This window comes from Balaenoptera musculus, chromosome 14 (assembly GCF_009873245.2).
Source record: "Balaenoptera musculus isolate JJ_BM4_2016_0621 chromosome 14, mBalMus1.pri.v3, whole genome shotgun sequence".
Lineage (NCBI taxonomy): Eukaryota > Metazoa > Chordata > Mammalia > Artiodactyla > Balaenopteridae > Balaenoptera > Balaenoptera musculus.
In genome coordinates, this window is record NC_045798.1 from 18840422 (window position 1) to 18861379 (window position 20958).

Consider the following 20958-nt stretch of genomic DNA (forward strand, 5'->3'; position numbering starts at 1 on the left):
ATATATATATATATATATATACATTCTTTTTCACATTCTTTTCCATTATGGTTTATCACAGGATATTAAATATAGTTCCCTGTGCTATACAGTAGGACCTTGTTGTTTATCCATCCTATATATACCAGTTTGCATCTGCTAATCCCAAACTCCCAATCCATCCCTCTCCCATCCCCCTCGGCAACCACCAGTCTATTCTCTGTGTCCATGATTCTGTTTCTGTTTCATAGATAGGTTCATTTGTGTCATAATTTAGATTCCACATGTAAGTGATATCATATGGTATTTGTCTTTCTCTTTCTGACCTACTTCACTTAGTAAGATAATCTCTAGTTGCATACATGTTGCTGCAAATGGCATTATTTCTTTCTTTTTTATGGCTGAATAGTAGTCCATTGTATATATGTACCACATCTTCTTTATCCATTCATCTGTTGATGGACATTTAGGTTGTTTCCATGTCGTGGCTATTGTGAATAGTGCTGCTATGAACATAGGGGTGCGTGTATCTTTTTTTGAATTATAGTTTTGTCTGGGTATATGCCCGGGGATTGCAGGATCATATGGTAATTCTGTTTTTAGTTTTCTGAGGAAAACCTCTACACTGTTTTCCACAGTGGCTGCACCAACTTACATTCCTACCAACAGTGTAGGAGGGTTCCCTTTTTTCCACACCCTCTCCAACATTTGTTATTTGTAGACCTTTTTCTTTTTTTTGAAGGTATTTTATTTAATTTTTTTGTGTTTAATTTTTAAATTAAAAAAATTTTTTTATAGGTCCGTTTTATTTTTTAAATAGATGTAAAATCATAATTTAAAGTTAAAGTGAATCTAACAATGTTAGAAAATAATATATAATATCTAAGGAGGATTTAATCTTAGGAATACAATAATGATTCAACATTTTAAAAATCTTAAAAAGTAAAAGAAAAAAGTTCATGTCCTTTTTTACAATAACTGTACTTCTTCAAAATCTATCCTAAGTACACAATAGACAATTCAAAAGCTTTATTCACAACAATGTTCATAGAGACATTATATATAGCAATGAAAATTAGAGCTAATCTGAATGTTCATCTATAGCTCTAACTAAGCGAATTATGATGTAACCACTCAACTGAATATTATATAGCCATATAATGTTTACAAAGAATTCAGTAGAAAATGCTATGATAGATAGATCCCTGACTTTGTCAGATTTTAAAACTCAGACCTCACTAAGGCTTATTCTGATCACTCTATTTAAACTTAAAACCAACTTCTGTCCCCCAAACACACTCCTGGTACTCCCAATCTGCCTTACCCAGCTCAATTTTTTCTTTTTTATGTAAAACTTACGAACATCTACAAAACTAGATGATTTACATGTTTATATTTACTACTTATTAGAAATATAATCTCCTACCTTTTCCTATTACAATATGATCTCAGCAAGGAAAAGTTGTTTGGTTTGCTGATGTAGCTCAAGTACCTAGAAGTACCTAGCAAAGTTACATATCTTGAATGAATGAATGAATAAGTGAATGAATTTAACGTTAGGGATTTTCATTATTTGTAAATGACCTCAAATTCTATGACTTATGAAAATATATAATTATGTTGAGGGCTGAATTTAATTCACAGGCACCGTGAGTCAGATGTATATAGGAGGTGCCTGGCATCTGAATCTCAGTGTGGTTTTGTTGTTCTCTGGACATTTTATGAAGAAAATTACATGCTGTACAACAGCATACCAGTCAGTGATAAAAAGGTAAAAACTACGGATACATGTAACAACATGGATGAGTCTCAAATGCATTAGGCTGAATGACAGAAGCTAGACCAAAAAAAAAAAACAAAAAAAACCCCAGTATATCCTGTAGGATTCCTTTCATATAAAATTCTAGAAAATGCACACAATGGTAGAAAATAAGAGTGCTTGCCTGGGGAGGGATAATTGTAATGGGGCATGATAAAACCTTTGGGGGTGATGGAAATGTTCCATATCTTGATTGTGATGGTAGTTTCATGTGTGCATATAGCTGTCATAGCTCATCAAATTGCCTACTTTATGTATGAGAAATTTATTGTACAAAATTCTACGTTAATAAACTTGTAAAAAAGAAAGGTAAAAATATATGCTCAAATGGTATTAATGAATGTAAACATTATCAAAACTTTCTTTTTTTTAAAAAATTATTTATTTATTTATTTTATGGCTGTGTTGGGTCTTTGTTTCTGTGCGAGGGCTTTCTCTAGTTGTGGCAAGTGGAGGCCACTCTTCATCACGGTGCGCGGGCCTCTCACTATCGCGGCCTCTCTTGTTGCGGAGCACAGGCTCCAGACGCGCAGGCTCAGTAATTGTGGCTCAGGGGCCTAGTTGCTCCACAGCATGTGGGATCTTCCCAGACCAGGGCTCGAACCTGTGTCCCCTGCATTGGCAGGCAGATTCTCAACCACTGCGCCACCAGGGAAGCCCTATCAAAACTTTCAATATGAACCTCTGATAAATTTCAAGGATGTTCAACAATATTAAATGAAAAAAAATCAGGATAAAAATCATATACACATCATAATTACAACTATGTAACCATAAACAGGAAAAAAATAGAAGAAAATATACCAAAATACTAACATTGGGATTCAACAATGATCATTTCTTTTAATTAATTAATTAATTTGTATTTTTTAGCTTGATAGCTCATTTACTTTTTTTGTTTTTTACATGCAAACATTCTAAACAAAATTTTATCAAACTGGATCCAACAGTATATAAAAAGTGCAATACAGCATGACCAAATAGAATTCATTCCATGTATGTAAGATTGGCTTAACATTGGAAAATTAATTGATATAATTCAGCCTATTAAACTTTTTTTTTCACACACACACACTGTATTTTATTTTTACAAGAGATAAATAAACTGACACCAAGTATTGTAAATGGATGACCACAACAAAAGCAACAATGATTGCAATTACCAAAAAATTTTTAAATTTTTATTTTATATTGTAGTTGATTAATGATGTTGTGTAGACTTTTTAATGATGGCCATTCTGACTGGTGTGAGAATGTAGTTCATTGTAGTTTTGATTTGCATTTCTCTAATATTTAGTGATGTTGAGTATCTTTTCATATGCCTATTGGCCATCGGTATTTCTTCTTTGGAGAAATGTCTCTTTAGGTTTTCTGCCCATTTTGTGATTGGTATGTTTGTTTTTTTGTTGTTGAGTTGTATGACTGTTTGTATATTTTGGAAATTAAGCCCTCGTTGGTCGCATTATTTGCAAATATTTTCTCCCATCCTGTAGGTTGTCTTTTCGTTTTGTTTATGGTTTCCTTTACTGTGCAAAAGCTTGTAAGTTTGATTAGGTCCCATTTGTTTATTTTTGTTTTTATTTCTATTGCCTTGGGAGACTGACCTAAGAAAACATTCGTATGATTTATGTCAGAGAATGTTTTGCCTATGATCTTTTCTAGGAGCTTTATGGTGTCATGTCTTACGTTTAAGTCTTTAAGCCATTTTGAGTTTATTTTTGTGTGTGGTGAGAGGGTGTGTTCTAACTTCATTGATTTACATGTGGCTGTCCAATTTTCCCAACACCGCTTGCTGAAGAGACTTTTTCCCATTGTATATTCTTGCCTCCTTTGTTGAAGATCAATTGACTGTAGATGTATGGGTTTATTTCTGGGCTCTCTATACTGTTCCATCCATCCATATATCTGTTTCTGTGCCAGTACCACACTGTTTTGATTACTGTAGCTTCGTAGTATTATCTGAAGTCTGAAATGGTTATGCCCCCTGCTTTGTTCTTTTTCTTCAGAATTGCTTTGGCAATTCTGGGTCTTTTATGGTTCCATGTGAATTTTAGGACTATTTGCTGTAGTTGTGTGAAAAATGTCATGGGTGATTTGATAGGGATCATGTTAAATCTGTAGATTGCTTTAGGTAATATGGCCATTTTAACAGTATTAATTCTTCCAACCCAGGAGCATGGGATATTTTTCCATTTCTTTGAATCATCTTCAGTTTCCTTTATTAACGTTTTATAGTTCTCAGCATATAAGTCTTTCACCGCCTTGGTGAGGTTTATTCCTAAGTATTTTATTTGGGGGGTTGCGATTTTAAAAGGTATTGATTTTTTTTACATTCCCTTTCTCATACTTCATTTTTGGTGTGAAGAAATGCAACCAATTTCTGTATGTTAATCTTGTGTCCTGCTACCTTGCTGAATTCATTTACCAGTTCTAGTAGTTTTTGTGTGGAGTCCTTAGGGTTTTTCTCTATATAGTATTATATCATCTAAATATAATGACAATTTTACCTCTTCCCTTCCTATTTGGATACCTTTTATTTCTTTTTCTCATCTGATTACTGTGGCTAGGACTTCCAATACTATGTTGAATAGAAGTGGCGACAGTGGGCATCCTTGTCTTGTTCCAGATTTTAGCGGGAAGGCTTTCAGCTTTTCACCATTGAGTATTATATTGGCTGTGGGTTTGTCATAAATAGCTTTTACTATTTAGAGATATGTCCCCTCTATACCCATTTTGGTAAGAGTTTTTATCATGAATGGATGTTGCATTTTTGTTAAATGCCTTTTCTGCATCTATTGAGATGATCATGTGGTTTTTGTCTTTTGTTTATGTGGTGTATCATGTTGATTTGCATATGTTGAACCATCCTTATGAATTTGGGATGAATCCCACTTGGTTGTGATGTATGATCTTTTTTATGTGTTGTTGGATTTGGTTTGCTAATATTTTGTTGAGAATTTTTGCACCTATACCATCAAAGATATTGGCCTGTAATTTTCTTCTTTGGTGGTGTCCTTTTCTGGTTTTGGTATCAGAGTGATGGTGGCTTCATAGAATGTCCTTGGGAATGTTCCCTCCTCTTCAATTTTTTGGAAGAGTTTGAGAAGGATAGGTATAAGTTCTTGTTTGTATGTTTGGTAGAATTTGCCTGTGAAACTGTCTGGTTCTGGACTGTTGTTTGTAGGGAGTTTTTAAATTATAGATTCTATTTCAGTTCTATTGATTGGTCTGTTCAAATTATCTGTTTCTTCTTGATTCAGTTTTGGTGGGCTGTATGTTTCTAGAAACTTGTCCATTTCTTCTAGGTTGTTGAATTTGTTGGCATAAAATTGTTCTTAGTATTCCCTTATGGTTTTTTGTATTCCTGCGGTATCCATTGTTATGTCTCCTTTTTCATTTCTAATTTGTTTATTTGAGTTCTCTCTCTTTTCTTCTTTGTGAGCTTGGCCAGAGGTTTATCAATCTTGTTTATCCTTTCAAAGAACCAGCTCTTGGTTTTATTGATTTTTCTATGTTGTTCTTAAAAATCTCTATTTCCCCTCTGATCTTATTATTTCCTTCCTTCTGGTGACTAGGTTTTGTTTTTTCTTCTTTTTCTAATTCTTCTAAGTGGTAGGTTAGGTTGTTTATTTGAGATTTTTCTCATTTTTTTGAGGAAGGCCTGTATCTCTATGAAGTTCCCTGTAAGAACTGCTTTTGCTGCATCCCATAAATTTTGTATGGTTGTATTTTCATTGTCACTTGTCTCAAGGTATTTTTTAATTTCCTCTTTGATTTCATCGTTGACCCATTGGTTTTTTAGTAGCATGTTGTTTAGTCTCCATGCAATTTTTTTTTTCTCATTTCTTTTTCTGTGGCTAATTTCTAGTTTCATGCTGTTGTGTCAGAAAAGATGCTTTAGATAATTTCTGTACTCCTAAATTTGTTGAGGCTTGTTTTGTGCCCTAGTATGTGGTCAATCCTAGAGAATGTTCCATGTGCACTTGAAAAGAATGTGTATTCTGGTTTTTTTGGATGTAATGTCATGAAAATATCAATTAAGTCTAACTGTGCTATTGTATCATTTAGTATTTCTGTTGCCTTATTGAGTCTCTGTCTGGAAGATCTGTCCATTGATGTGAGTGGGGTGTTAAAGTCTCCCACTGTTGGGTTGGCCAAAAAGTTCGTTCCGGTTTTTCTGTAACATCTTATGGGAAAACCAGAACGAACTTTTTGGCCAACCCAATATTGTATTCCTGTCAATTTTCTCCCTTTACGTCTGTTAGTATTTGTTTTATGTATTTGGGTGCTCTTATATTAGGTGCATATACGTTGATGAGTATAAAATCCTTTTCTTATATTGATCCTTTTATCATTATATAATGTCCTTCTTTATCTTTCTTTATGGGCTTTGGTTTAAAGTCTGTTTTGTCTGATATTAGTATTGTGACCCCCACTTTCTTGTCACTTCCGTTTGCATGAAATATCTTTTTCCATCTCTTCACTTTCAGTCTTTGTGTGTCCTTTGCCCTGAAGTGGGTCTCTAGTAGGCAGCGTATTGTAGGCTCTCATTTTTTTAATCCAATCTGCCACTCTGTGTCTTTTGACTGGAGCATTTAGTCCATTGACATTTAGGGTAATTATTGATAGATATGTATTTATTGCCATTTTAAACCTTGTTTTCCTGTTGTTTTATATTCTTTGTCCCTTTTTCTTTTCGTTTTTCCTTTTGTGGCTTGATGATATGCTTTTGCATTATACTTATGTTCTTTCCGGTTTTTGTGAATCTATTGTATGTTTTTGATTTGTGGTTACCCTGTTTTTCAAGTATGTGAAGCCCTTCCTATATATATTTGCCTTAGACTGGTGGTCATATAGGCTCAAACACATTCTAGGGGGAAAAAAAATCTACATTTTCTAACTCTCCTCCCCACATTTTATGACCTTGATGTCCTCTTTTACATCTTCATGTTCATCCTTTTGCTGTTCATTGTCATTATCATCACTTTCACAGAAAATTTTTTTTGTGTTTTTGTGTTTTTTTTTTTGGCTGTGTTGGGTCTTTGTTGCTGCTCACGGGCTTTCTCTAGTTGCGGCGATTGGGGGTTACTCTTCGTTGTGGTGTGCAGGCTTCTCATTGCGGTGGCTTCTCTTGTTGTGGAGCATGGGCTCTAGGCATGTGGGCTTCAGTAGTTGTGGCTCACGGGCTCAGTAGTTGTGGCGCATGGGCTTAGTTCTCCGCGGCATGTGGGATCTTCCCGGGCCAGGGCTCGAACCTGTGTCCCCTGCATTGGCAGGCGGATTCTCAACCACTGTGCCACCGGGGAAGCCCTGTACTGGCTTTTTTAAGTGATTTATTTTCTAATTGTGATTTTCTCTTTCCTATAGAATTTTACTTCTTTTCTATTTAGAGAAGACCTTTCAATATTTCCTCTAGGATAGGTTTAGTATTGCTATGTTCTTTTATTTTTTCTTTTCTGAGAAATTCTTTATCTCTCCTTCTATTCTAAGTGATAGTCTTACTGGGTAGAGTATCTTAGGTTGCAGATTTTTTCCCTTTTAGGACTTTGAATATATCTTGCCACCCCCTTCTGGCCTGCAACGTTTCTGTAGAGAAATCAGCTGATAGTCTTATGGGGTGGTTCCCTTGTAATTAACTCTGTTTTCTTCTTGCTGCCTTTAGAATTCTCTCTTTATCTTTAACTTTTGCCATTTTTATTATAATACGTCTTGGTGTAGGTCTTTTTGGGTTTATCTTGTTTGGGACCCTCTGAGCTTCCGGTACCTGGGTATGTTTCTTTCTTTAGGTTTGGGAAGTTTTCAGCCATAATTTCTTCAAATACATTTTCGATCCCCTTTACTCTTTCTTTCCCTTCTGGAGTCCCTATTCTGCGTAGGTTGGCACACTTTATATTATCCCACAGGTCTCTTAGATTAATTTCAGTTTTTTTCATTTAGCTTTCTATCTGCTATCCTGATTGGGTGATTTCCATTATTTTATCTTCCAGATCACTTATTTATTCTTCTGCATTATTCATTCTGCTATTCATTGCCTTTAACTCAGCTTTCATCTCTGCAAATGAGTTTTCTAATTTTTTTTGGTTCCTTTTTATAGTTTCTAGTTCCTTTTTACAGTACTCTGCATTTCTTTCAATAGCCTTTCTTAATTCCTTCGGTATTTTCATTATCTTCTTTTTGAAATCAGTGCCTATTAGACTGAAGGGGTCTGTTTCACTCTTTGTTCCTTCAGGGGTCTTTTAACTGGGAGTAGTTCTTCTGCTTCTTCATTTTACATATTTCTGTTTGTGAGTTTCAGAGAAACAATTGTCTACTGTGGCCTTGGAGGGCTGTTTATACGTGGGGTCATCCCTGTGTAGCTTTTGTGAGTTTAATATATTTGGTGCGAGGGCAGTTTTTAGGATGGATGCCCGTGGCCTTTCTCTTCAGTGTGTGCTGGTCATTATCCCCTTGATGGGGGTGTGCAGATGCAGTGGCTGATGCCCAGTCCTGGGTTCTTGGTGGCGGCGGGCAGCTCGGGCACACCCCCAGAGCACATGGTGGGCATGATGGCATCTCACAGCCACTCCTGGAGTTTGGGCGGGCAGCAGTGGGGGCCCTGCAACCCCTCCTGGGGTCCAGGAGGGAGGTGATGGTAGCCTGAAACCACTCCTGGTGTCTGGGGGCGGTGGGGGGGGGGCGCTACGACTGCTCCTGGAGCCCATGCAGGTGGTGTCCTGCCCTCTGCAAGCACACGCACAGAGAAAAAGGCTACAATCTAGATCCCACCCCTCCCCTCGTGCACCCCCCAAACAATGGCGACTGGCGTCTAAGGTGGCCCAGGCTTCCCCTGCATACGCCCCCAGCCGTGGTCACACTGGATTCCAGCCCCCCCAGTCCGTCTGCACAGCGTGCCAACCCCGGTCCTCTCCCCGGTTCTGATCTCTGAAGCCCGAGTTCCAGCACCCAGCCCCCGCCAGCACTGGCAGACTCGTGTGTCAGGCTGGGGAGTGCAGGGCGGCAGCACTGACTGACTGTGCAGTCCTCCCTCTGCTTTGGCTGCTGCAAACCGGCTGCTGTTTTATCCTCTGAGGCTCTGAAGCTCTCCTTCTGTCCCGGCCCATCTCCCTGCCGGTGAGGGGGCTTCCCAGGGTGCAGGAACCTTTCCTCTTTTTCACAGCTCCTTCCCAGTGACACAGGTCCCGTCCCGATTCCTTTCTCACTTTCTTTTTCTTTTCTTTTCCTTCTTCTTTTTTCTTTCTTCCTACCCGGTTACGTGGAGATTTTCTTGCCCTTTCAGCAGTCTAAGGTCTTCTGCCAGCGTTCAGTAGATATTCTGTGAGAATCATTCCACATGTAGATGTCTTTTTGCTATATTTGTGGGAGAAGGGTAAGGTTCATGTCCTACTATTCTACCATCTTGATTGTGCTTTTTTTTTTTAAATCATCCCATACACTGTGTCATTTCCTTTTCAACCTATCTGGGGAAATCTGATGACCAGGGACACATGCAGCAGGTCATGCCTCTAGTCACCTTTGTACAGATCTGTAGGTCACCTGCTCAGGTTATTATCCTCACTGCAGTCCCAGGAGCCCACAGCTCTGTGTGATGCTAGAGCAGCCTCAGAAGCAAAATGCAAATGAGAGAAAATCAGACCACAAAGTAGAAACCAGAGTTAAAAATCTTTTTTTAACTACTTTTTTTTTTTAAAGGGTACGTGTTTTTTTTGTTTGTTTATTTTTGGCTGCATTGAGTCTTTGTTGCTGCGTTCAGGCTTTCTTTAGTTGCAGCGAGCAGGGGCTACTCTTCGTTGCGGTGCGTGGGCTTCTCATTGTGGTGGCTTCTCTTGTTGTGGAGCATGGGCTCGAGGCACACGGGCTTCAGTAGTTGTGGCATGCGGGCTCAGTAGTTGTGGCTCGTGGGCTTAGTTGCTCCGTGGCATGTGGGATCTTCCTGGACCAGGGATTGAACCCATGTCCCCTGCATTGGCAGGTGGATTCTCAACCACTGCGCCACCAGGGAAGCCCTTTTTTTTTTAACTTCTTAAAACATTTGATTCATTAGTATTTAGAATGTATCCTAAAAGGTATGTATTGTTCTAAGGTAGCCAGGAAGGGAAAAACACTGAGTTTCTTTTTTTTCCTTTCAAAGATAGTGGGGGGACCAGAATTGTTCACTTTTCCTCCTGTGTTAACAAGATGTGCCTCTTTTCTTTAGGGCTGTGAATTCCACCTGTAACTAGACTCTCCATTTTGTCATAGTTTGGTTTTTTTATATACATGGATTGCCTCTGCCCTTGGATATTCAAAAGCTAACCATCATATTGATTAAACTTTAAAATAGTGACTTTACGTTTTTAGAGCTTAACAGCGAGCAAAGGCACTGAGAGACCTTGTGGTCGGATCCCAGCTGTGTATAGATTCGTGGACAGGTTCCGGAGTGAGCCTGTGCTCACGTTCGTGCGGCTGGTTAGTGGTGGAGCCGGGATGGAGGCCAGAGCCCCTCTCCTGGCTCCCTTCGCTCTGCCTCTTGTCCCTAAGGGCTCCTTCCTTTCTCCAGGGAGTTGGTGTTGGGATGGCTGCCCCTTCAGGGCCAGTTTCCTCTTCCATCCCATACTTCCGGGAGCTGTGCTTTGGAGCTGACACTCATGGTTCGTTGTCTCACGTAACTGCACAGATGTTCCACTTGGGTTTTTGCATAATCAGTATCTTCCCTGGCAGAACATTTCAAGCGCTTTACCATTTTTTACTGATTGCCTGGGACCCACCTCTATCTAGTTCACGGCGCCTGACCCCGAAGGGCAGTAAGCACACGCAGCGCTTTACTGAGTGGGAGGGACTGTGTCCATTTTATGAGGGTCCCCAGCTGGTCCCTGTTCAGAAAGGATGCTCCTTTTAAGGTGTGGAATGCCTCGTGTACAGGGGTGCAGCCTGATTGTTAGAAGCAACACATTGGGAATGACGTAAATGTCCAAAGGAAGGCAAACTGGGGGGCAGAGAGGGCAGGGAGATCTGTTTCACTGTATCCCTTTTGTCTCTTGTGAATTTAGTGCCATGTGTAAGTGTTGCGTATTGAAAATAAAAACTGCTTCAAACATAATAACGATGGTCTTACGGAGTCTTAGGGGCCTGGTGTAGACAGATGGCCCTGCTCAGAAGTCCTGGGTGGCGGCAGAGGTGGTGGGGTGGGGGGTTTGAGATGCTAACGTACCCGCCTTGTGTGTTGTGGGGCTACAGGTGGAGTTCCCTGAAGCCCGGATCTATGAGGAGACCCTGAATATTTTGCTGTATGAGGCCCAGGATGGCCGGGGACCTGACAACGCACTCCTGGAGGCCACGGGTGGGGCGGCCGGACGCTCCCACCACCTGGACGAGGACGAGGAGCGGGAGCGGGAGCGGATCGAGCGCGTGCGGCGGATCCACATCAAGCGCCCGGACGACCGGGCCCACCTCCACCAGTGAGCGGGCAGGGGGCCCCCGAGCGCGCCCGCCCGCCCTGCTCCTCCCTGCTGTGCACGCAGATCCCCCGAGAGCTCCCGGGCCTCCCACTTCCCCCCGAGCCCGGAGAGACTGCATAAAAAGCCAGATGACGATTTTGGTATTTCTCGACCAGGTGAATGGATTGTCTTTACCCAGGTGAACACACCCCTGCTATTGAACAAGCTGGGTCCAAGGTCTCTGCCTTCCTGAGAATCCGAGAAGCACTGGAGCCAGGCTTTCCTGGTTCTGGAGGAAGAGGATGAATGGGTGTGGTGTGTATGTGAGAACTTGTCTGCAGTATTTATTTCTGTGGGTGTTGACTGCCTCTTGGAGCTTCTCGGGTCGCCTTCCCTCCAGGGTTCAGTTTGTCAGCTCTGAGACGGGTCCTGTAGTCGGCGGTCACCAGCGGTGTCTGCGAGCTCAGTGTTTCCTGACTCTACCCCAGCACCCTGGCCCCATCCCCATGCCCGGCACAGGCTCCACGGCTTTGAGAACAGCCCATCCCGCCCCGGGCATCGATCCTAGAGCTTGTTGAAGGACCACAGCTCGTAGCAGTGGAGATCCCACCTGGGGGGTTCCTGCCTCTCAGCCGCTGTTCCTAGTGTGGCTCTGGATGCCCAGCTCTGTTGAAGGGGCAGGCCTGTTGCCCCTTCTGCTGATCTGTGGTCTGGTGCTCGTTGGGACCCCGCAGGGTCTGGCCGAGAGCAGAGCTGCCCCTTCCTCTGCCCTCCTTGTTGACCCACTCCATTCTGGGAAGGCTGCCTGGCCTGCTTACGGGCATAGCGCACAGACCACTGCCCGGTGGGCTCCATTCCTTCCTCCTTGGCCTTCTGCCCCGTTAAGTGGGACTTATTGCCCCCAGCGGATGCCCTGCCCTTTGCTTAGAAGAAATTAAACATGGCCCCAGACTCTGTTCTGGCGTCCAGACGGGACCACTGCTCACACCAGCAGCCTCAGGACGGCTCACTTGCTGTCAGTGCAGCCGTCACCTGGAGACCCCTTCCCGTCTCTGATTCTTACACAGTGTGGCGTGGCCGTCGGTGAGCAGACGGAGAGGACGTGCAGATCCTTTTGGGTCCGGTCAGTGTGCGTGTTCATGTTTGTTTAAGGGACGTGTGCGACTGTGGATGAGGATGTGTGCCCGTGGGGCCTGGGTGGCCCGCACTGGAGCCCTGCTGCCTGCACGGCGCTCGTGTGGGACGGACGTTCTCGGTTACCTACCTCCCCGTCTCCTCCGCGCCCGTGACGCACAGAGGGAGTGGTGACGAATGTGGGTGCTTAAGACTAGGCTGATAGAGTAGTTCCAAGGAGATTCGGATGTGTGTAAGGTATGGATGGGTTTTGTCCGCTATTCAAGGGAAACGTTACCATTTTATACCAAAGGTATGAATACGGGCAGCCTTTGATACAGTGTATTCGAACAAAACGAGTTTATATTTTGAAATGGTTTTTACAGCTTAGACTTTGTACATCCTGCCCTACTTGTGACAGTTGTATGCCTTTATTTTGTATCCAGCAGCAAAGCCTACAATAAAACTTTAAAACAATCATGACCCAACCTAAAAATCATGTATCGGGTAGATGCTTTTTAAACTGTTGTGTGGGAAACTTTCATATTAGGCCATTTGGATTTTATTAAGTGTTAAGGATGGGAGGGGAGGGGGCTTAAATAATGTTTTGTAAATATTTTATACTGTTTAAGTTTTAAACACCAACCCTGCTGTTTGGGTTGAACTTTTTTAGAAAGTTAAAGTGAATGTCAGTTCTGATGTTTTCTGTAGGAATGGAAAAGCCATCATGTAAGTTCTGTTTTTCAAATGTTTACGTGACGAGTAACTAACTTTGTGGAACAGTCTGATTAGCTGGGGCGTCTACACCTTCTGACCAAATGTTTCTGGCCGTCTCTCTACTTTCACATTTCCTTCAACTTTGCACTTGTCGTTTGGAGTCTTTGCTTCCCTGGGATATGAACAAGTTCATGAAACATTCCATGGTGAGTGATACTGTTTGTTAGTTGCATACAGCCGTGAGCTGACCATGACAAAGTGTTGGCTGGTCCAAGCTCTGTTATCAGACATATTCTACAAAGAACTGATTTCTTATGTGAGCACTAAGGGCAACAAAAGTCAATATTTGTATTTAAGAACCGTCCCAGTAAAACAACCACTGGCCTAAGATTTGGTGAAGAGCAAAGTTTTATTACACTGTAATAACTTACTTACAATGGAAAAAGCAGAACAGCTTTGGGTCCCTCATCATGAGGCTTTTTTTCAAGTAAGTCATCTGATTATGACTGGGGGCCTCGCCTCTCCATCGTCCTCCTGCAGTGGCTTAGCAGGGCGGTCGCTGTGCAGGTACCCCCGCCCTCCCTCTGGAATGTGTGTTCTCTAGGGCTCCACCCAGAGTCACTGTAACACGTGTGTCACTAACCTTTCTGTCTCTTTGTGCCATGGAAAAAAACGCTATGAGCTTCAGAAGTAGTCACTGTATGTTGTACAAGCATCTGTGGACATATGTAAAATAAAAGTTATATAACGCTTCCACTTAAATCTGTTTTTCTGGGTCTTTTCAGAAACGCCCAGCACAGTCCAGCCACTGAACTGAAGTGCAGTTCACAGGAAAGAGAGCAGAGCAGAGAGCCCACCTTCTACTTCACCACCTAAAGGTTGCTGCTCAGGGTGGAAAAGATGAGTCATTTTTCCGTAGTGTTTGAACTCAAACACTGGAAGGAAGTCTTGGGTGGAAATGCTGCTGGGCTTGTGAAACAGCAGTCAGCTGCTGTTGCCTCCGACTGCAGGTTTGGGGTGGGGAGAGCTACACCTCACCACGTGGAACCTAAAGCCGTGAAGGAATTGGGTATGTTTCTGAGTTTCATTTATTTAAAGCAAAATTCAACTTTTGCAGCTTTATGCTCTCAGACCACGTATAATACTTCATTGTGCCTCAGAGGCAGCATGACAGAGAATCTGTCACCCCCCGTACTGACATGTTCAAGTGCCCGTCAAGTGTAGGTCCTATTGGGGATGTTTAAAGTCACCCCCTTGGGTGACTTGAGGTTGGCTCGCTAAAGAGAACATGTAGTGCGACAGAACACCTGAGGGTTTGGCCTTTGGCGTAAGACGCCACTCCGCTTCTTCAGGCACGATCCTTTTCCTAGAGCTGCTGGAACCTTTGCTTGAAGGTGTCGCTAACTGGACCAAATTTGAGCTTCCTGGGTGCTTTCCTCAGTTGCAGCAGAAACGGCGATGGGAGAGATCAGACGTCATCCTCCATCAGGACTTCATGCGGACCGACACCTGGGGAAGGTACACGCTGAGGCTTAGAGGTCTCTCCTGTCACTCAGGAGGAAGCAGTTAGCAGCGCAGCCGCCCGCATGGTTGAGGCGGACGTGGACAAGCTGCGAGCAGCCAAGCCCCGTCACCCACACCGTCTCCTGCCCCACCTCCCATGAGACGAGCCACGTCTAGAAATGGGCTCACTGAGGCCTCTTAGCTTCAGCCTGAGCCAGCCAGGGAGGAACGGGGGTAAGTTTTAAGACAGCATGTAAACTGAAAAGTCACCTATACTTTACATTAAAAATCATGCTTCAGTATTTTAACTTGTCCCCGAAGGAGTTAACTGTGTTCGGGGGCAATTACGTGTACTCTTTGTCCACAAAACAATTTCATCGTTAAATGTGTACGAGACAGTCCATGTTGTTAGACCATTTTTTAGTTTGTATATACATACCAAGTATTCATAATTTGCTACAGACTACGTTTTAAAGATTCAGCCCCCTCAGCTTTCAGTTTGTCGTTTCCCAGCAGAATTGGATCAAACTTGCTAGGGAGGGCAGAGCACCGAGCACTCAGGCTTGACTTCTTAAGATGCGCCTGGTTCCCAAACCTCTCCTCCTCAGTCCTGGGATCCTTGTGTTCCAGAGCCCAGGCCTCACCCCCAGCCAGTTATGTCATGGTGTCGGGGAGTGGGTGGGGGGAGACACAAACACTGGTATTTTTCGAAGCTCGCCAGGGGTTTCCCCCGTGGAGACTCACTTGAGAACCACGTGATAGGGCATGAGGCCTTTGACATCCCGTGAAGAGTTGGGCTTTGACGTTTAATATTGAGAAAAGTTTAATGTCAACTTCTGGTTCACTGACAAATGTGAGTAAACTGTTTTCCTTTTCGTTCAGTGTTTGAATCTACACCTCTAGTACCCATTCCTTCCTATTTTTCAACGTAGAATCAGGGACAGAGGGAGAAATAAACTAGATAATGATTCTGGTCAATCTACAGGAGGACTGAAATTGGGAGAATTTTAACCTGTAGTCTTATTTAAAACTGCTTACACCTCCCCCTCCCCAGACACGGCCACTCACCACTGTTAACTGTCCGTTTTTATCTTTATAGATTTGTTCTTCTGGTCCGGTGTCAAAAACTATTGTGCCTTCTTTTCCAGGACTAATATAAAACTGTAAACTTAAAATACACAAAGTGATAAATTACTGACATATTTTTTCCCTCAGCTTTGGGTCTGCAAAAGAAATTCACTTGTGACGCTTACTAGTTTCAAGATCAAATTCCTGTTTCATTACAGAGTTTTATTGTATATTTGAGTAATCGAAAGAAAACCGTTTCTGCAACTGGGAAAATGGCCACGCCTTCCTGTAGTTAGTTATTTTCAAATCAGTTTAGCACAGTTCTTCCACAGGCATCAACGGTAGAGGTGTGGCTGGCACCTGCTCTCGCCCAGGGGGTCCCCCTTTCACTGGGTGACAAATTCTGTTAGGACCATAAGCACCTCCTTTGAAAACTAGATGGTGAGACCACACTTTTCATTCCCTTTGGTGAATAAGTGATCACTGACTTCATTTCTGTGGAGCCCAAGTCCTAGGGGGTGAGGAGGGAAGAAAGCTGGTGATCGGAGGGGGCAAGGGTACCCCACCCCTTGTGGGTAGGCAGTTCTTGCTTTGCGGGGAGGGGCAGGCCTGGGTGAAACGATTAACATTTGCGTCTTCCTTGATCTGTTAATAGACACTTAACATTGAATGACTTCCTGAGTACAGACGAAACCACCTACCTTCCCTGAACAACATTTACAATGTTCTCCTTCTTAACCAGCATGACGAGTTTAGTAACTGCCTCAAATATGTGTTTGCACTGTAAGACGGCATCCCCCTGCGGCAGAGAGGAGAGAACACGGCCGGTTCAGTGGTAGCGGCTTCAAAGAAGAACATCGCTGAGGTTTCACTGGGGGCAGCTAAAGATTTTGGCAGTGTTTCCCTCTGTTAGCAGCCCTGTGGCTGTCAATTACCTTTTGCTTGTTGTCTTCTGGGGAAATGTGAATGACTAAGATTCCATCGCTGAAGCTGCTGGTAGAGACACCTTAGGACAGAGCCAAAGTTAGGGGCCAGGAACTGGACAACTTGACATTAATACAGAAAAAAGAGGCATGCCTTGGGGGTCCCCAGCCCCAGGCTTTTTCCCTCCTAGCTGGGCCAAGTGGGGTGGCCCAGCAATCAGCACCTGTGCTCGGAATACAAAGCTGGTCCCTGTTAAAGATGACTAGTGTCCGACCTGGATGCTGGAGTGAGATGCCGTTGGCATTTATGCCAGAATAAGAGGCACAGCCTGGGCCGCCCTGGGTTTTGTGGGCACTCTTCACTTAGGTCTGTCAGTGAAAGGCTGCTTCACTGCTGGTGTGCCCGGGAGCTGAGTCAACCCAGTGAATTTTCTGAAGATTGCCTGCTTCTTACCTTTGAGCACAGGGTACTCTATTTTCTGCTTGATTTTGGCAAGTTCCACCACGTAAGCTGCTTTCTGAGTGAGAATGAGTTGCCTCTGCCGTGTCTTGAAGCCTTTCCTGTCGTATTTAATGACCGGGATACCGTACTGCAAGGAGGTGACCGTCACTGCGAGGGGACGCTTGCTTCCCGGGGGAGGGCGGCAGAGTACCGAGTGCCTTGTTACTCGGCCTCTGGAAACGTTGCTTCGAGCACCCCAACGGAGAGGGGCTCAAACAGATTTTGCATAAATGGGTTTTCCCTGAACCCTGGCTCTCTGCGTGAAAGGCTGTGATTCCTGGCTCTGCCTATGGCGTTGACCTTCAGAGGAATTCAAGGCCACAGACACTTGCCTCACGGGGCTGCTCTGAAAGGTCAGCAGAGATGAAGACACTCTGCAGGCGTTAAGAGCCCTGACAGCCAGAGGGTAATCCAACCTAGTCACAGGTTTCTAGTCCCCAGGGACCAAAGTGACCGAGCAGCCACCAGAGCCACAGTCACCAGCTGCCGCATGCCAGGCCGCAGCCTGTGCCCTTCACACCATCAACCCCTCCGTCCTCCCCATTCACAGAAGGATGGAGGCACCGAGGGTGTTAGTCATCTGCCCAGGATCACACAGCTAAGTTATGAAACCCACGTTGGCGCCCAGGCACACTGCTTCTAATAGGGGATGTTTAATGATTAAGTGTATGCCTGCATTTCGCTCAACTTCATAGAAAGCCAAACGCGGTGACAGCTGAGGACCATGGAACAGCCACAGGTGCCTAATCGTCACGTAATCGTGATCCCTATCATCTTAACACCCAGAGCATCGCAGCTGAGAGCCCGGCCCACGCACACGCACCCCTGCCTTTAAATAGTGCTTCCAGACCCCCTTCACGTAGCAGACAGACCCTGTTCTCAGACCCCACAGGGGAATCCTGTCTCAGGCAAGGACACACATTTCCTTACCTGGATTTTCTCACTGCTGATGAGTTGAAGCACTTTGGGATTAATGTCTCCTTCATCTAAGGAAGCAACCAGAACACAGCGAATCATCACTAAATACCACCCCTGTGCACAAGCCACTGGCATCTGCTGGTTTTCTGTCCCTCTGTGACCAAGACCTCAGCCTGGGAGATAGATAGCTGTCAGGAAATGCAGATCAAGCATCTTCCTTTGACTTTTTTTTTTTTTTTAAATAGGGAAAGTGAGCACATAGATGGAAAAAGGGACTTACCTATTCGGCTGTTGGCAAAGGGTTGATTTAAGCTTTCTGCATAGCCTTCTTTCTTTCCCCTGAATATTTCACTTGTAACCACCTTTTGCTGCATCTGGTAATACACGATTAAAAGTACAAAATGGTAGCCATGAGGCTTTTGGGGACCTGAAGAGGTCCACACTAGCGCTTGCTTTCCTGAATAAGTAAGGCTCCTCAAGGAGCCTTGTCTTACTTCTGCATAGGAGTCAGAACACATAGAAGTCAAACACATTTGGCTTTGGCCAAAATGCTCCAAAAATTCTACTGATGAGAGTCTGAAGTTGACACTTACGCTTGTCTCTACTTGCACTGACTTCCTGGAAGTGGAATTTTCAGAGCTGAGAGTTTCTCCTAGGTCAGAGATCCCAAACTACAGCCCGTGGGCCAAATCCAGTCAAGTTTTTTTGGAGTGCAGCCATGCCATTCATTTACAGGTTGTCTCTGGCAGCTTGTGTGTACCAGGGCAGAATAATTTCAACAGAGATGGCGTGGCCGGCAAAGCCTAGAATATTACCCTCTAGCTCTTTACAGAAAAAGTCTGCCGACGAGCAAATGAACATAAACAACCACGCCACCAGCGGAGAAGGGGCCCTGCATGCTTTGCAGTTCAGAGGCCGTCTAGATGGTGTTCCCATGGTAACAAAAGGGCGATGCTACTTTTAACAGCTGCCAGTTAACGAGGGCTCTGTGCTAAGTGGTCTACATGCGTTTCATCCTCAAAGCATGTATGAGGCGTGAGCCTTGTGTGACCCTTGGCTTACAGGTAAGATGGTGGGTGAGGATTGCTGACTCTCAAGGGGCCAGCACCCACCCCTCCAGCATCCTGCCACCTGCCCGCAACGCCACGTCCCTACCAGGGCTTTCCTCTCGGCTGTGATCCCTCGGCAGTACTTCCGGACCAGGTTCCTCATGCACATTTTCCTGAGCAGATTCGATGCCTGCGTGGAGAACACTCTCCTTTTCCACCTGCTTCCCTCACCCGCCCCCGCTTTAGGCTTCAGCCGCCAAAACAGAAGCTTTGAAAGCACAGCTGAATTCAGTTTGAGGTAAAGGACAGCATTAATATTTTCTAGTCAAAGAAAGCAGCTCATGTTCCAGTCTTGGGCTCACTGTTCGCTACTGCTAAACTAGTGGTTCCTAATCTTGAATGAGTTTTGAGTCACCTGAGTTGCTGGCCAGGAGGTTCCTAGAGACGCTGATTCAGTGGGCCCGGGTTGGGGCCCAGGAATCTTAGTCACTCCCACTCTGCGCTCCAGACACAGAGGGTCCCCAGAGCATCTTCTGAGAAACACTGTTCTAGGCAACAGTTCCTAAACCCATCTGAAATGTTACATCAAGGACAGAAACCATTCAGGAGTGCTCTGTTGAAACAGACCTCCACGGGCTTTATAATTCTAGAGAGGATATACGAATTCTGAGGAGTTAAATTCCTTGGGCATCACTCTTGCAGGGAAGTGCTTTGTCTGCTGAGGCAGCCCTTTCAAGGCAAGGGAGGCAGCACCAAATAATATACAAGTTAAGCTCCATCTGTGCCCACGTCATTTGCAACGTGAGTTCTGGAACAGTCCTTACATTTTCCAAGATGCCAGGAGGCCTCAGCCAGCTCTTGTCCAAGACGTTCTTTGGGACATGATACCGAAGATTCAAGATGTAATTCTTCCGCACGAACACGATGAACTCCTCATTGTCAGGACAGAGGGGCTTGTTGCGATTGATGAATCCCTTTATGAACCTAAGCGGGAGAGAGTTTTGTTAGTTTTCTATTTCTTCACTTCCCATTTCTTCACTGAAACTTGTGTTCTCTCCCCCACTGGTTTGATTCAACGGTGGCCAAAACGGTGGAGATTATTTTGTTCGCCAAGTAGGGCCACAGGCCAAATCTGGCCCAAAGATATGTTCTATTTCACCCACACCATTTTTTGTTTTGTTTTGAGTGACTTGAATTCATTGCCAACAACAACAGAAAACTGGGAGGTATTACATGAAAGCCAGATATCCAGCTTTCCTTGAAAAAAAATCAAAAGATCTGCCAACACTGGCCTGGCTGCAGTCTGCTAACGTGGAGTAGTGACTGCCCCTCTTAGGTGGACTGAGCTTTCCAGTTTGCCGCAGTCCCTACCCTACCTTATTGCCTTATCCCAGCTCATGAGACTCGCTGGCCCTGCCTGGCCTCAGAAGGCATTCGGCTTTGTGACTCTTGAACTAGGCTAAGAGAAACAACAAACATTCTGAGTTGTCATCACTGTCAAATTAGGGAGCTCAGAGGAAGGAGGTGGAACAGAATTCCTAAGGGTTGACATCCTGCAGGGAAGATTACTTTTCTGCCCAAAGCCAAAACCTCCAAGTCCATGACCACCCTCTGCAGCACAATAGCACTTAGAGACCTTTCCTCCCTACTGGACCCAAATGAGAACTTACTTTCTTATAATCTGCACAGCCCACTTTCTCCTTATGGCCTCCTTCCGAGCCAGGGCTCCACGCCAGTGGGCTTCAAGTTTAATGGCTGAAAGAGTTCACTGCTGGCATTAGAAGGTGAGCACGATCACTTAAATACAAAAGCCTTTTCCAGAATTATTCACCCACTCCACAAACACCTGGATGCCCAGCACAGCACTCCGCTAGCCCTTGAGATGGAAAGTGGGATGAGAGTCATCAGTCTCTGCCCAGACGGATAGCTGAACCAGAGTGACAGAGGAGCAGAG

The 20958-nt window shown here is 44.1% G+C and overlaps 2 protein-coding genes across 3 annotated transcripts in view; one reads left to right on the top strand and one right to left on the bottom strand.

Moving 5' to 3' along the window:
• KCTD10 (potassium channel tetramerization domain containing 10) overlaps positions 1 to 12807 on the top strand; it is a 33781-nt gene extending 20974 nt beyond the window's left edge. For both annotated transcript variants that reach the window (XM_036822854.1, XM_036822855.1), the window contains exon 7: positions 11012 to 12807. In XM_036822854.1, coding sequence (XP_036678749.1) covers positions 11012 to 11236 — 225 coding nt within the window. In that variant the 3' untranslated portion in view covers positions 11237 to 12807. The remainder of the gene's footprint in view (positions 1 to 11011) is intronic.
• Positions 12808 to 12937: 130 nt separating this feature from the next.
• The window catches only part of MYO1H (myosin IH), a 47284-nt gene continuing 39263 nt past the window's right edge, over positions 12938 to 20958 (bottom strand). The window contains exons 22-31 of the mRNA XM_036822857.1: positions 20675 to 20759; positions 19829 to 19988; positions 19111 to 19194; positions 18236 to 18329; positions 17968 to 18023; positions 16990 to 17125; positions 16548 to 16618; positions 16314 to 16411; positions 15613 to 15712; positions 12938 to 14550 (exon numbers count right to left, since the gene is read on the bottom strand). Of these exons, the coding sequence (XP_036678752.1) occupies positions 14527 to 14550; positions 15613 to 15712; positions 16314 to 16411; positions 16548 to 16618; positions 16990 to 17125; positions 17968 to 18023; positions 18236 to 18329; positions 19111 to 19194; positions 19829 to 19988; positions 20675 to 20759 (908 nt within the window). The 3' untranslated portion in view covers positions 12938 to 14526. The remainder of the gene's footprint in view (positions 14551 to 15612; positions 15713 to 16313; positions 16412 to 16547; positions 16619 to 16989; positions 17126 to 17967; positions 18024 to 18235; positions 18330 to 19110; positions 19195 to 19828; positions 19989 to 20674; positions 20760 to 20958) is intronic.